Below are 15,955 nucleotides of genomic sequence, written 5' to 3'. Positions count from 1 at the left end.
TTTAAGAGTTGCGGTTAGTCAGCAATTTGGTCAGGTCACGGTTCACACTAAGGTAATGGCTCATTACATTAATTATTTAATAGCCATGGTGTCACTGATTAATGAATTAATCACCTCATTAATTAACCATCATTGCATAATTATACAGGACTGACTAAATGTGGGTCTTCAGGGATTGTGTCGTGGAGATTTAGAATTTTATGTGCTGTATAGGAGTTATAGGCTTATGCCCCTAACCAACAGTCTCCTCTGTTTGAGATTCAGCAGTATTTGTAATATAATAAGGATAATTTTGTGTGTATGTAGCACTTTTGAGTCTGTAGGTTGTACGAGGATCGGGGGGGATCAAGTTTAACTTCAGTTTGTACAATATTTCCGGGGAAAGATAACCTACGCTACTGACAGGAGTCTCTTATTAAGTTGTTACCTGAAGGAGGGGGAGACCTTCACCCAACCTTCTCCACCACTCCCATTTTATGGGCCTTTTAACCTGGCAGTGTGTCTGTTTGCCTGGGACTAAGACGTTACACCGGGAATATCCTCCTCTTTACCCTCCTGAGATGAGCTACCGAGGCTCCCAGAGGAGGCCCGTCTTTGAACTGGAGCCGTCTCTGAGCTGTGATCCAGACCGCTGTGAGCAGCGCTTACCTGTCTTGACCCCCTTACATGGAACTGGGCTCATCACAGGCTCTCCTTTAGTCTCTGGCCCTTTTGAGAGGGAACTACTGGTGTGGTTCTTCTGAGAGGGGACTACTGGTGTGGTTCTTTTGAGAGGGGGACTGCTGACATGGTTCTTTTGAGAGGGGACAACTGACGTGGTTCTTTTGAGAGGGGGACTACTGACGTGGTTCTTTTGAGAGGGGGACTACTGACGTGGTTCTTTTGAGAGGGGACTACTGACGTGGTTCTTTTGAGAGGGGACTACTGACGTGGTTCTTTTGAGAGGGGACTACTGACGTGGTTCTTTTGAGAAGGGACTACTGACATTTCTTTTGAGAGAACTAGTGTGATTCACTCACTCGCTCTCTCTCTCTCTCTCTCTGAGCATTCTGGTACATAATGGCTGCTGTGCTACGCGTTGGTAGTGGCTAGTGAGCTTCCTCCTTCATTGTAAAGCGCTTTGAGTGCCTTGATAAAACACAAAGCGCTATGTAAATGGAGGTTGTTATTGGAGTTCTGTCAATAAGAGATGAACAAGCAAGCCTTTTAAGCCAAAACACATACTCACAGATTCCCAGAGTGGAGAAGAGCCGAAGTGAACTGACCATTCTGGCACATCGACATCCTACTAGCAGGGCTGCTAACATCTCACTCAGTTTACATTTACATGTGCTGTCTCACTTGCATAGGTTCAGCACAGATTGCCCGATGTAGCGGTTAGGGTACAGGTTTCGTGTTGCCCTATGCACCATTGCCCACATATGTTTGCCCGTGATGTGCCGCCATGTGTCGCCTGCCTCAGACAACTGTTCAGAGAGCAGCCACCTCCACAGGGAAGCGTGGGCTGCTGGGATATGCTGGTTGGTTTGAGTGGAGGTGGAGAAAAGGGGGGGGGGGGGTGGTGGGCGAGAGAGAGAATGAGGGATGGACAGAGATAGAGATGGGCAAGGGGAAGAGCGATAGAGAGATGGAGGGGCATGGGTGGATGGACAGAGAGAAAGAGATGGATAGATGGACAGAGAGAGAGAGATGGGCAAGAGAGAGATAGAGAGATGGGCAAGGGGAAGAGCGATAGAGAGATGGTGGGGCATGGGTGGAAGGACGAGAGAGAGAGATGGGCAAGAGAGAGATAGAGAGATGGGCAAGGGGAAGAGCGATAGAGAGATGGTGGGGCATGGGTGGAAGGACAGAGAGAAAGAGATGGATGGATGGATAGAGAGAGAGAGAGATGTGCGGGGAAGAGCGATAGAGAGATGGTGGGGCATGGGTGGATGGACAGAGAGAGAGAGATGGGCAAGAGCAAGAGAGAGATAGAGAGATGTGCAGGGTGAGGGAGGGGAAAGAGGGAGATGGACGGACAGTGGGAGATGCGTGGCAGCTGGTGCGGGATAATAGATTAACCCTGGGCGGGGCTCTACATGCTTTTAGCTCCTGCTACCAGTCAGCTAGCCGCTACAACCCACCCCTCCCCCTTCTGCCAGTGCCATAGTATCTCTCTCAAATTCAATCAGCTTTATTGGCATGACTGTATTAGTTATAATATTGCCAAAGCAGTTTGATGTGTATGCAAAAATATAAAGTAAAGAAAATATTTGACCTGTAGTATATCCCCTTCTCACCCACGTACATGCACACATGGTCACACACATGCTCACTCTCCTCCACACAGACACACATCGACACATTACATACATTTTTCTCACCATAACCTCCTCTGCCACTGTCCTAAGGGAACACACACATGCGCGCACACACACACACACACACACACACACACACACACACACTCACTCAAGGCTCAGCTGCCTGCTAGTCCCAGCCGAGACCTCTGGGCCCCTCATCAATGTTTAATTGGCCACTTCGTGCCTGTCAGGCCCATTTGTGAAGTAAGAGGTGGAGGATATTGGTCGGGGTCGCGTCACAGTCATCAAAGTAATCTTGGAAATAGAAAGTGGCTGTTTGAAGTCATGCTTAAATGCCAGGTTACCTGATTTCTAAGGCTTCCTTCTTCCTCTGCCAATTTGCCTTTTGTTTAGAGGCTTGTCAGTTTCTGGTTATCTGATTTCTCGCTCGATATTTGTCGTCCCTTTGGGTTTTGTTCATTGGACCTAAGAACTGTCTGCTGAGCGACACTGGCAGGCCTGGCTCCAAATTGGAATTGTTTGCATGTTTTCTGAACTGATGATGATTTCTGTGGCCTGTGACCTAAACGTAAACGTGCTGTGACAAATGGCGTTCATAGGCCAATTCTTTGTTTGTTTGTTTGTTTGTTTGTTTGTTTGTTTGTTTTGAGTGTAGAGACCACCAGCCTTGTGGTGATTGCTAGTAGAGGTGTGTTAGCCTACAAGATGTAGCTTATACTTAAAAACAGAAATCCATGTGCACAGCCTTCTTCAGGTTACCTGGAGCCATGTTGAGAAGCAGTCCTGAAGAAGCAGGCAAGAGAATCGTGTTGTTGGCTCTTGATAAAGCCATCAGGAAATTATTGCATGGTGCTGTGGCTACTTTGACTTGAACTTGAATTTTTCTCAACATAATGGCACCAGTAGCACCATAAACGATAATTTGCTATTTGACAAGTACTTGCACAAAGTATTGGTAAAGCAAACTAAAACTACTCCTTCTCATGGTCCCAGCACAAATACTCTTGTTGTCGGACACCTCCCAGAATTGGTCCAGTGTTGCATTTTGGGTTGTCTTGGCAGCCACCAAAGCCGCCCGAAAATGGAGCCATGTCACCATGTTAGCAACACTGCAGCATCATTGATGCCCCGCAAGCATACGTGAAATTCTAGGCAACATCTGTACTACAAATCCCTTGGATAAATCTGTGGAGTACAGTATGTTCTGGAAATCTGAGGAGCATCAAAGTTAGAGCAGGCAGGCCTGTAATGTGTTATATATGCGTAACTGCGCGGCCAGCAGAAGGTTTATGGCACATTGTCCTTCATCCGCTTATCTGAGCCCTTTGCTCAGCCTTGGATCGTCTGCCGACATCACCTCGGGCTGGCTGTTTCCCTGGCACAGGAAGGAGTGTCGGAGGGTAGGGGCACTCTGCCAACTTCTGCTCTGGGTGTTTTTTTTTTTCCCTGCAGGAGGCTGGCAGCACAGATGCGACCCACTCTTCCTTTGAGAAGACCTTAAAGGACCTCTGGCGGCCTAGAGCTGTGTCTTTGTGTCTTCCCTATTGTGTTGCAAGAAGGCGTTTGAATGTAAATCCCATGAAAACCTTGTGGGCTCCCCAAGACTTGAAGTAGTGATGGTGATTAGTGTTTCATTGACCTATTAGCAATCCCTCTTCATTCCAAGGCATAGTGACCAATGTTCTGGAAAAAATGGTGTAATTTTCTGTCACTGAGTCGACTGCCTTGTGGTTAAATCAACAGATGAGTAACTTCTTAATATTTTATGACCAAAGCTTCCAGGAAAATAAAACACGCCTACATCTCGGTGAACTACATTTAGTCTTGTCTGTTACTTGAGCACAGATTTTTTCGCCAAATAGCTTTTGCCTATGGGTCATTCCGTGTCAAATCACCCAGTGCCGGAAAGTGACCCTCTCCGAAAAAATCTGAAATAAATCGCAGGTGTTTGTAGACTAGACCTATGCACAAATCTGAAATAGTATACCTGGATCACTAATGGTTTAAAATCTACAGCCCTTTGAAGCTTCAAGTCATTTTAAGCATTGTGGTGAACAGTCCTTTTTGGTCAACTTGCAACGTTATTGGTTCTTTTGGTATTTCACACACATCAGTGAAACTATGTGAATGGAAGCACATTTTCCTGTTGAATTAAGAAATCTAATCAGATGAGACGTGTCTTGTGTAATTTCCCCTCTGCAAAGCTCTGAAAATGGCTATAAATTCATTATGTGAAAAGACATCATCACTTTTGAAGGCTTCTCATTCGAAAGGTATGTGCCACAAATTTCATCAGGTTTTTTTCCCACTCATATATGGACTATAAGGTCATGTCCATGCATCAACTTTGGTTGTAATCGTTGTCATATTGTCAGAGCATTTTGCTTTAATTGGGCTTGATTTTCAAAAAGCCCATTTTCGTCCTATCATTTCACCATGTGGACAGTTAACAGGATTTTTTTTAATTTTACCATATCACATTCTGTATGTGAGGATCATCTGTCCAAAATTTGGGCTTGTTGCTGAGTTTCTTTATTGGAGATATGATTTTTGGAAAATATTCTCTATAAATCCACTGAACTTGCATTGGATCTGCAGTACTACTTTGCACCACATGGGATGCTCTTTTAATACAATGGAAGTCAATGGAAGAGTAAGAGATTCGCTTGTTTGCTGCACATATCCAATCTAAACACACATTTTATGGTTCATAGTTGAATTGCTCCAAGTAATGATTGCAACATGAACAACATACTACTCATAAATAAATCTTATTTAGCTAAATAAACTGATCAAGCTAAATATACACACATACGACTGACTGATCATACATGCAGCAAGAGGATTTAGCTTGCCATCTTTGTAACAGTTTTCTACACCACCATAGAAGTTGGAAAATGAAAGTCATGAACATATTCAAGAAAAAAGGGGTTTCAAGAATTCAGTGCATTATCAGATGCAGAAAAAGCGTCAGATGCAGTTTAGAGCAGATATTTCACTTGATGAAGATGACCATGCATGTTTCCATCACATAAAAGTTTTAATCAAAGGGTATGAGGGCTCAAAACGCTATTGCCTGGATCCAAGACGCATTCATGAAAAGGAGATAACTCATCAAGTATCTTGTATGTATAATGACCAGTCAGTCTTATGTGTGTATAATTAGCTTGATCCGCTTATTTTCTCTAAATAAGATTTATTTATGAGTGGTATGTTGTTCATGTTGCAATAATTACTTGGAGAAATTCAACTATGAACCATAAAATGTGTGTTTAGATTGGATATGTGCAGCAAACAAGTGAATCTCTTACTCTTCCATTGACTTCCATTGTATTAAAAGAGCACCCCATGTGGTGCAAAGTGGTACTGCAGATCCAATGCAAGTTCAGTGGATTTATAGAGAATATTTTCCAAAAATCATATCTCCAATAAAGAAACTCAGCAACAAGCCCACATTTTGGACGGATGATCCTCACATACAGAATGTGATATGGTAAAATTAAAAAAAATCCTGTTAACTGTCCACATGGTGAAATGATAGGACGAAAATGGGCTTTTTGAAAATCAAGCCCAATTAAAACAAAATGCTCTGACAATATGACAACAATTACAACCAAAGTTGATGCATGGACATGACCTTATAGTCCATATATGAGTGGGAAAAAAACCTGATGAAATTTGTGGCACATACCTTTCGAATGAGAAGCCTTCAAAAGTGATGATGTCTTTTCACACAATGAATTTATAGCCATTTTCAGAGCTTTGCAGAGGGGAAATTACACAAGACACGTCTCATCTGATTAGATTTCTTAATTCAACAGGAAAATGTGCTTCCATTCACATAGTTTCACTGATGTGTGTGAAATACCGAAAGAACCAATAACGTTGCAAGTTGATCAAAAAGGATTGTTCACCACAATGCTTAAAATGACTTGAAGCTTCAAAGGGCTGCAGTTTTTAAACCATTAGTGATCCAGACATACTATTTAAGATTTGTGCATAGGTCTAGGCTACAAACACCTGTGATTTATTTCAGATTTTTTTGGAGAGGGTCACTTTCCAAATTGGCTGAAATTGGGTGATTTGACACGGAATGACCCCTATAGACTGGGAGATTCCAGTGGATGTTGGCCTCAGTTACTGTTTTGGATCAGAACCTTTAATGGAAGCGTGGGATGATGCGTGGATTCAAATCTCTCTTGAATTCCAACAATCTCTATCTCCATTTCCCTTGCAGCTGTCATGAAAACAAACTACATGACTAGAAGGATAGAAGAAACAGTTGTGCCTTGCTGTTGCTATTTGAGTATCCTAAATATTTAAGCCCAGTGACCCCCGTTGAGGGGGAACTGCATTCCTCTTCAGAGTAAACCATTAACATGATGGAAAGGCTAGTGTAGAGAGATCTCCTACATCCTAAGGAAGGCATGTGTTGATGTTACAAACCTTCCACAGCTTCTGGGAAATAATCAACAGATTAATCGACTATGAAAATAATCGTTTGTTGCGCCCTACTCTTGAGTGTGTAAAGGTGAGCCTCCTTTCATCCAACTCTCTCTCTTTCTCTCTCTCTTTCTTTCTTTCTTTCTTTCTTTCTTTCTTTCTCTCCTCTTGTGTTTGTAATGTTGATCTCCCTTTCACCCACTGTCTGGTTCTCTCTCTCTCTTTCTCTCTCTCTTTCTCTCTCTCTCTCTCTCTCTCTCTCTCTCTCTCTCTCTCTCTCTCTCTCTCTCTCTCTCCTCTTGTGTTTGTAATGTTGATCTCCCTTTCACCCACTGTCTGGTTCTCTCTCTCTCTCTCTCTTGCTCTCTCTGTCTCTCTCTGAGGGCCTCGCTCCATCACTCACAGTGCTGGCATTCTGCCCTTGCGCTCCGCAAGAAACTGGACGCCCTGCCAATCACCTAGTCACTTCGAGGATTCCCATTCCAAACCCAACAATTGAGGGCCGATGACATTCCCAACCCGCGGCCGATAATTTGTTTACGTTGTCAGCTGTTTGTTTACAGATAGCCTGCTGCAGGACTTTTCCATGTGCCCCGACCGCCATGACAGCAGTTTTAGTTAAAGGGTGTTTTTTTTTTTTTTTTTTTTATATCCCCACTGTATAGACGTCCCCTGTGCTATTTTTTTGCTACTGATTGAAAAGTTCCTTTTCTTAGAGGTAGGAGAACTACAACTGAGTTATGTGAGTAATAAAGATGATCAGCATAAAACTCATAATCGTCCAAATGAAAAGTAAATGCCCTTGACCCTTGTGTTTTTTTTTTTATGATAAAGTATACTGTTGGTTTTTGGTCTTTTGTGACTTTAATCAGACAGGACGGTAAAAGAGTGACAAGAATCAAAAGGAAGAGGGAGACCGGGTGGGATCCGGAAACACATTGCTCAAACACAAGTTGTTATCTTCATATGAACTGATGTTGGGATAAACACAATAGCATAAAATTGTGCAGCTGCTAGAGGATATTTATAAAGCTGTTCACACTTTTTAGGCAGAAAAGTTGCATTTTGACAGACAATCCACTATTTTGTTTCCACGACCATTGCTTTGATTTACTTTACTTTGCATCTCGGCATATAAGGGATGTTGCAATAAAGTCATGCTGTGTGAAATGTTAAGCACTGCAAATGGCCCTCGTAATGCTTCCTGCCAATAAATAAAAGATTAGTCGCAGGCAGCCCAGTTACTGGGGGAGTATCGGCAGCCCGAGCGGCCTGCTCGCAGCAGCCTTCCTTGTTTCCTTTCCTACATTTTTTGCCAGACTCGTCTTTCGATGGCTTTCTGCTCGGCCTTGATCTGTGTGTGGAGAGAAAAAAAGAGCCAAAGACCTCTGAAAGGGTGTTGTTGGGGCTCTTAGTAAGTTTCCATTCAGTTAAAAGCGAGGCTTTTTGCATCTGCGGCAGCTGCCCGCTGCTCTGTGTTCGAAAAATGAAAGGTGGTTAAATGTCAGCGGGCAGAGGGTAGGAAAGCCACTTGCAGCCTCGTTTCGCCATGAGTGGCGACCACCGTTGTGCAATGATCTCCGCCTGGTATGTCAGCGGGGCTTTGCGGGGATGGGTTGTCCCCCATAAACTGTGGGTTTCCAGCTATTTCAGGCATTTTGCTCATCCAGTATTTCAACTGTATCCCCTAAAGAGGCAGTGAATGTTGACATGGTAGCAGATAGTACTCATTCTTTGTTTATACATTTTAGTCATTTTCCCCCGGGTCTTTATTTGCTCATGTTTCTTTTTTGGGTCTCGTGGTTTGGTGCAGACTGTCAGCAATTTGCCAGGTTAAAAACACAGTTCCGGCCCCTTTGCCCTGGGTTCCGTCCCACTAGCTTGTAGCGGTGACCTAATGGGACTGTCAGAACAGTGCAAACAGTGTTGGCCGGAGCCAACGACTGGCGGCCTTCTACTAGTGGCGAGGTCGAGACAAAAGGCCTCTTTTCTCATCTCATCCATGGGGAAAGATATTCAGCTACTTGTTAATGTATGCTTTTTTCCCCCTCCCTGTTCAGACTGGGCTGTTTAAACTGGGCATCGGGGCAATTTTTCTTTTTCTTTTTGTCGTCGAATGGTGTCTGTGAAACTTACTCTTGCCTGCTGCTATAGTCCCCAAGACACCCAACCCTGATGCCCCACACATTTCCATCTCTCGCTTGTCCCATCTCAGCGTCTAGCTCCGAGGCCCAGGGAAACGGCTGTCATAGCAACACATTTTCATATCCAAGGCGTTTCAAAGAGAGAAGTGGCAACATGGACCCTCTGGACTGGAGATATGAAGGCTTATGGACAAAACCCGAGAATCATAGGGATGGATTTATGAGTTTATGCTTTTTAATCAATTAATGCTTGTAGCCATTGTGGCACCAACAATGCTACGGCCAGACATTTCCCATTTTAGGAAATTACTTAAGAATAGCAGAAGACAAGTCATGAAAAAATGTTAATCGTTATATGTTGTCAACTGTTTGTTATAGATAGCCTGCTGCAAGACTTTTTCATGTGCCCTGTCCCCATGGCCAGTACCGTTTTAGTAGAAGGGTTTATTTTTAACCTCACTGTTTGGACATTTTCTTTTTTTTTCAACCAATCGAAAAATTCCTTTTCTTAGAGGGAGGGGAACTAGAGCAGTAAGGCTTCATCAACATATTTTTTTGTATTTCTGTAGACAGAAGTCTACATCTAAGTAAATTATAGCCGTTCAGAATATTGGGATGGGAGATTTAATTTGAGTCCAAGCAGTGCTGGCGCTACCAACATGTGCATCATGCACTGTGTGTAGTAGGGCACCCATAAATATAAGTAGCTTTACTTCAAACTGCTCTTCATTCTTTTGAATGTTAAAATGCAGCATCAGCATGTTACATGCAATGATTATATGGATCCTCTCAATCTTCACAATGCAGCAGATATCTTTTCAACGTCATGCTACTCAATTTCCCACTACTGACCATTTATAAACTGTGAGCGTGGCGATATCAACCATAGAAAACATCAAGGTCATGTCCTCTGTGTTTCTTTCTTCAAGTTCCGTTCAATTTATTAAGTGAAACTAGCTGAGGAGACAATCATCATTGCCTCAATGCACCGTCAGGTGTCACATCACATAGGGCCACGTGACTGCAACTAGGCTATCTACCACAGAGCACTCTTGATGTTTCTTTTTTGTTTAGTTTCGTTTCATTTAAGTGAACAATGCAGGTGCATGACACGTAGTTGCAGATAGTCCTTGGCTTCCTCTGACATGTCAAAACGAATGAGAAAGCTAATGGTTAAATACAATAAAGATCCAACTGGGCTAACAATGAGATGAGTCAGTCACCATAAATCAGTTCTGCTTTGGGTACCCGAATGGCCAGCAGTGGCACTGAGTCTAAGGATTACTCGTCGATGAATTTTTCTCAAATTATTGAACTGGATTGCTTCTTATTTCACGCCCCTCCACTATTAGTGTTAAATATTTCAGTAGTAGCTATTGATTTGAAGATGGCCCTCAATGACATCTGGTCTTCCACAAATGGCAGCAATACCTCCCTTCCACTTCAAGACCTTGAGTCAGAACCGTGTGGTTTGATCAAGGAGGCAGTTCTTACACACACACACACACACACACACACACACACACACACACACACACACTGCACACAAAAGAGAAAGAAATCTGCTCTCACAAGCTATTGTGTGGAACTATTTATGTAATTTATGGTTCCTATCTGCTACCAATCACTATGACGAATGACTGCTTATGCAGGAGGATGGAAGAGGAGTTGGCCTGCTTGCCTAAGATGGTTAGATTCAGTTCAGTGTGCTCATCAGTCATCACTCAGCCTCATTGCCTGGTGCTGCAGCCTGATGTCATCTGTTTAGGGGTAAAGTGGTGTAAGATCAGAGTTTCCAGCTCTGATCAGTGGAATTGGCTCTGGGACTCGGCAGTGCTGTAAAGCAATTTGTGGTTTGTGTTGTAAAGAATGTCGAGCCTCTACAGTGGCACGAGCCACTTTAATGTTTTTTTCCTCGTTTTTGTTAGTTGTTTGGGATAAAAAAAAAAAAAACATCTGCTAAACGAATAAATGCGATGTAGATGTCTATAGTGTGGTAGGCTAAGTGTTAATGTAAATAAGTTGTTGTTCCATAAAACTGGTGAAGCGTTCACTGTGGATGGCTCTTAAGCATTTCCATTCTTGGCCTCATTTTGTAATTCATAGGCTGCCTACCTTCTGTTACAGTGTTAAGTGCATTGTAACATAAAGAACAGTGTACTTTGTTACTTTGTACATAAAGCTATGCCCAAGGTTTAGGTTAGGTTTAGATTTTTAGTTATGGTCTTTTAAGCACAGAGTGCTTTTGTGTGGCAAGTGGTGTTTTTACATTGTGCTTAATGTTACAGTGTAATTAATGGATGACTTCACTTCATAGTGAAACTTACATCGTTACTTACGACAAGCAGTGGAGTGGAATCAGAAGGCAGACAGGCTCACTGTTCCGGGTGACCAAAGGGGCAGTTTTGCCCCGTGAACAGAAGCAGCTGATTCTTCTGTCACTAAGATCTCCACGGTCCAGTTGGCACGCCACGGTTGCGCCAACTGGGCCCCAGCATGGGTGGGCCAGGCCTTAACGGGGCGCTCGGAACCATCTGTCGGAGCAGTGGGCATTCATTCATTCATTCATTCATTCATTCATTCATCAATCCATCCATCGTCCACCTTACTGGAGCCTTTGCTTATGAGGGAGAGTTGTGAGATGGTTGTGTGTCCATCTCGGCCATAGAGACGTATGTCGAAGCTGGAACTGGTTGCCTAACTACATGATATGGAACCGTGTCAGAGAGTGAGCCCACGTGACAGTGGGCTTGAGTCAGTGGCTATGTGATATGTTAATGACCTAGTTATTTAATGTGGGCTGTAGGCTAGTGAATATGTGATATGGACTGCAGTTAATGCTTCGGTAATAAGGATGGTTGTGAATGCAAATGTGATATGGGTTTGAACGTGTAGTTTGTATGACATTGCCAGGAGGTGTTTGAGGCTTCTGTCTAATTGCACAATGTGAATTGGTTCCATTCAGAAATCACTGATCGCCCGACCGTCATCTGTTGGTTTATAGGAAATAGTTATTGCATCAGAGGCTGCATGGAAATGGAAAAAAACATTAATGGAAAACTCGTTATCATCCGAAAATAGGTTGAGTTTTTAGAGCGGAGTTTTCCCTTTTAAACGCTTGATTCATGACGGTTTTCCATGTGTGTTCTGTATACCGGTAGCCTATATCTGCTTTAAGTCAAGGATAGGTATGTTTGACATACATGTATAGATTCAGTCTTGCCCTGTAGGCCTACCCCCATGTCCCAACTAATAGGATAAAATGTAGGCCTGGCTATTTTAAGTTGCCCTTTTTGTCTCTCTTTTTTTTCCACTCTTTTTTTTATGAGCGTTAGTTGGCTTCGTGTTGGACCTTTGTTCCAGCCGGCATGTTAATAGAAAAGATGGTTGATCATTTTCCAGACAAAGCAGACACAGCTGGTGTTCTAATTTCAGGCCCCTCTAAACACACACACACACACACACACACACACACTCACTCACAGCCATGCACACACACACACATGAATCAGTCAAATGATGTTGGCCCCTGTGATGAGAGTTGGTAGTAATTGGGAAGACAAGGCCACGTATGAATCAGAGAAATGCCCATGTAATGCAGGGCTGAGAGGATTACCAGCTTACATGCGTTTAAACCTCCCCCCAACACACACACTCACACTCACACTCACACACACACACACACACACACACACACACACACTACAATGCATCTCAGGGGAATAGACTTTGCCTTTGTCTTGGGGGAGATTGGAATTAGAACTGTGTCAGCCTGAGTCTGGGGATAAGATGGAGACCTTAAAGGCGATGGCTGCTGGACCGGCAGGCTTTGATCAGGTGCGACGCTGACCAGAATGCACTGGCGCCCAGCACCAGTGAATGATGCAGCAGAGGCAGCATGTGGTGTTTCTCATGTAGAAGGTCACCTTGCTATGCTGTTAGGAGAAAGCAGAAGAGGGAGACGATCCAGGATGTGTGTGTGTGTATGTGTGTGTATGATGGGTTACATGAGAAGCCTATAGTGGGTCCGCTCCCTGGGTGGTCACTCCTTTGCACGGCATGAGCCCCCTGTCCACCCCCATCATCCTCCCTTAGCTACTCCTGTACACACACACACACACACACACACCCCACAGGCCCGTCTCGCATACAACTACAGCCGTACATCACCCCAGTAAACTGCTGCGCACACCACCTATAAACCACCCGTAAACTGCTGCGCACACCACCCAGTACCCCCCGTTAGCCTGCTGACCTCCCCAGGTGGCCTTGACGTAAAACCAGAGAGATAACTGTAAATACTCGTGTAAACGTTAGCGGTTAGCCGCAGCGCTGGTTAGCGCTCGGCGGTGGTGGTGGGAGGGGGGGGGGGGGGGGGCTGTGCACTGTCACGCTGTCATGTGAGTGTCACGGGGCCCCCCGCCAGGCTACCCTTTCGTGGCCCCCAGCAAAGCAGCACGGGGCGCTGGCCGTAAAGCCTGTCAGACGTGATGGAGGCTCTGTGCGAAGTGTGTGTGTGTGTGTGTGTGTGCTGCTTGCTCACACGTAACACACACATGCCCTCTCTTTTCCCTCAGCACTTTATCTATACACGCAGTAGGCTATAACTCGCCACCCATAAATCACTCCGTTCTTCTTTCCTTCTCATCTCACGCACTACTCCTTTCTTCCAACTCTGTTGTCTCAATCTCTTACTTTCTCCCTCTGTCTGTCTCTCTCTCTCTCTTTTCATCTCTTTCCCTCCCTTCATCTTTTTCTCTCCCTCTTCCTCCACCTTTCTCTCTCCATCTCTCCCCTCTCTTCTCTCGGTCTCCCTCCATCTCTCTTTTCCCCTCCATCTTTCTCTCTCCATCTGTCCTCTCTCTCGTACTCCCCGCTTCAGTGGAGTAAGTTCGCCGATCTTGTTTAAAGAGCAGGACACCCTCTAGTGATAAACGCTCTCATTCTTTGTGTGTGTGTGTGTGTGTGTGTGTGTGTTTACACACTGGCCCCCCTGAGACAGCATGTCCTCATATGGTGTTGTTCGCAGAACAAGGCTGCGGTCTGGGCCCGGTCCAGGACCCCCTGCAGTGCCTCGTAAAGGGGCGGTGGGAGTTGCTTTTGTTGGGCCGGCGGGGCGGCTCGTGCTCCTTGGCCTCGGCTGGCCTGGGAGTGCTGCAGCTTGCGCCCTTCGTAGCAGAGCCCTACCACTACCCCCCCCTCACCCAAGCAGTTCTGTGCCCTGCATCCTTTCGTAGAGGGCATTCGCTGAGTATCTCACTGACTGTACCGAAGCCAAGCTGGAGGCATTAAGCTATAACACTGCTTGTGTGTGTGTGTGTGTGTGTGTGTGTGTGTGTGTGTGTGTGTGTGTGTGTGTGTGTGTGTGTGTGTGTGTGTGTGTGTTTTTGTGTTTATGTGTGTACAATTTTTGTGTGGTAGTTGGCGCTGTGTTTTAGTGAAGAAAACTGCCAAGTCTGCACTGCCTAAAAAAGCAGACCATCATACTGTTATCTCGCCCGTCTTGGTGTTCCTGTTGGATTGTCCTATCAGAACCTTTAGAAGTTCTATGAAGATCTCTGAGCATTCTGAGGTGGAGCTGTTGCCCTGAAGGCATAGAGGTAGTGTAAGCAGGCCATCAGAAAGAGCACAAGTGTCCCTCATGTTAGGCCATGTTAGAAAAACAAACTCTCAAGCAGCATATGAGATCTGTTTACAGATCAACCATGATAACTGTCTCTCTCTCTCTCTCTCCCTCTCTCCCTCCCTCCCTCCCTCCGCTTCTCCCCCCTTCCTTCCCTCTCCCTCTCTCTGTCTCGCTCCTTGTCTCTGGTCTCTGTGCTTTTCTTCTGCTTTCTTTCTTTTTCTTTCTTCTTTTTCTTTCTTTCTTTCTTTACTCTCTCTCTTTCTCCCTCTCTTCTGTTCTTTCCGTCCTCCAGTGAAGCCGTTCACCACCACAGTGAAGGAGATGCGTCTTCATCGAGACGACTTCGAGATGCTGAAGGTGATTGGACGTGGAGCCTTTGGAGAGGTGAGAAAACACACACACACACACACACACACACTCACACCTTCCCCCCCGGTATCAACCCCAAACAATGACACATCTCCTGCCTGCTGCCTCATCTTTTTCAAATGGGGAAACTCCCAAAGTTCCATTATCACTGTGAAAACTATCCGGCGTTTCGAATGTCTGCCGAAGTGCGTCAGTCAAACCCAAGGAAAACTTTGGAGAGGAACCGGCTCCCGTCGTGGTTCCCATCAATCCCCCTCTGTCCCTCCCCAGGAGCCTTATCCACCACCACAATACAGTTTGTCTTTCCTTTCCTTTCGCGCTCTCTCTCTCTCTCACACACACATTTACACACACACTCCTTCTTTCTCTCTCGGTCTCTCTCTTTCCTTGCGCTCTCTCTCACACACATTTACACACACTCACACACTCCTTTCTCTTTCCTTGCTCTCTCTCTTTCTCTCTCTCACACATTTACACACACTCACACACTCCTTTCTCTTTCTCTCTCTCTCTCTCACACACATTTACACACACTCACGCACTCCTTTCTCTCTCTCTCTCTCTCTCTCTCTCTCTCTCTCTCTCTCTGTTTCTCTCTCTGCCAGTTGCCCTTAGGCCAGAGCCTGCCCAGCTGACATGGTGCTGTTGTGCAGGGGCAGATCTGGGCGGCTAAGATGGATCATTTGTTTAACTGAGGAATGTGCTGCTCCAGTCCCTTTTACTTACGATCTGCTCAGCCCACACCATCACCATCTCCTATTCTCTCCCTCTCTCTCTCTCTCTCTCTCTCTCTCTCTCTCCCTCTCTCTCTCTCCTTCCCTCATTCTGTCTCTCATTTTCTCTCACTCTCTCTCTCCTTTCTTTCTTTCTTTCTCTCTTTCTCTTTCTCTCTCTGTCTCACACAGACACACCAAACACACACACACACACACACCACATTAAACACACACGCACACACACCGTATCTGCGACAACACTGCTCACACACAGCATTGGTCATTGCGATCTCTCTGTCTCTCTGACACATGAACACGCCTCACACACCTCCTTTTTCTCTGACATACACCCTT

The 15,955-nt window shown here is 45.0% G+C and overlaps 1 protein-coding gene across 1 annotated transcript in view; it reads left to right on the top strand.

Annotated features, from left to right (window-relative positions):
* Positions 1-15,955, top strand: part of cdc42bpb (CDC42 binding protein kinase beta (DMPK-like)) — a 97,321-nt gene that overhangs the window by 11,291 nt on the left and 70,075 nt on the right. The window contains exon 2 of the mRNA XM_062551456.1: positions 14,809-14,900. Coding sequence (XP_062407440.1) covers positions 14,809-14,900 — 92 coding nt within the window. The remainder of the gene's footprint in view (positions 1-14,808; positions 14,901-15,955) is intronic.

This window comes from Sardina pilchardus, chromosome 12 (assembly GCF_963854185.1).
Source record: "Sardina pilchardus chromosome 12, fSarPil1.1, whole genome shotgun sequence".
Taxonomy (NCBI): domain Eukaryota; kingdom Metazoa; phylum Chordata; class Actinopteri; order Clupeiformes; family Clupeidae; genus Sardina; species Sardina pilchardus.
This window is presented reverse-complemented; position numbering and strand designations above follow the sequence as displayed.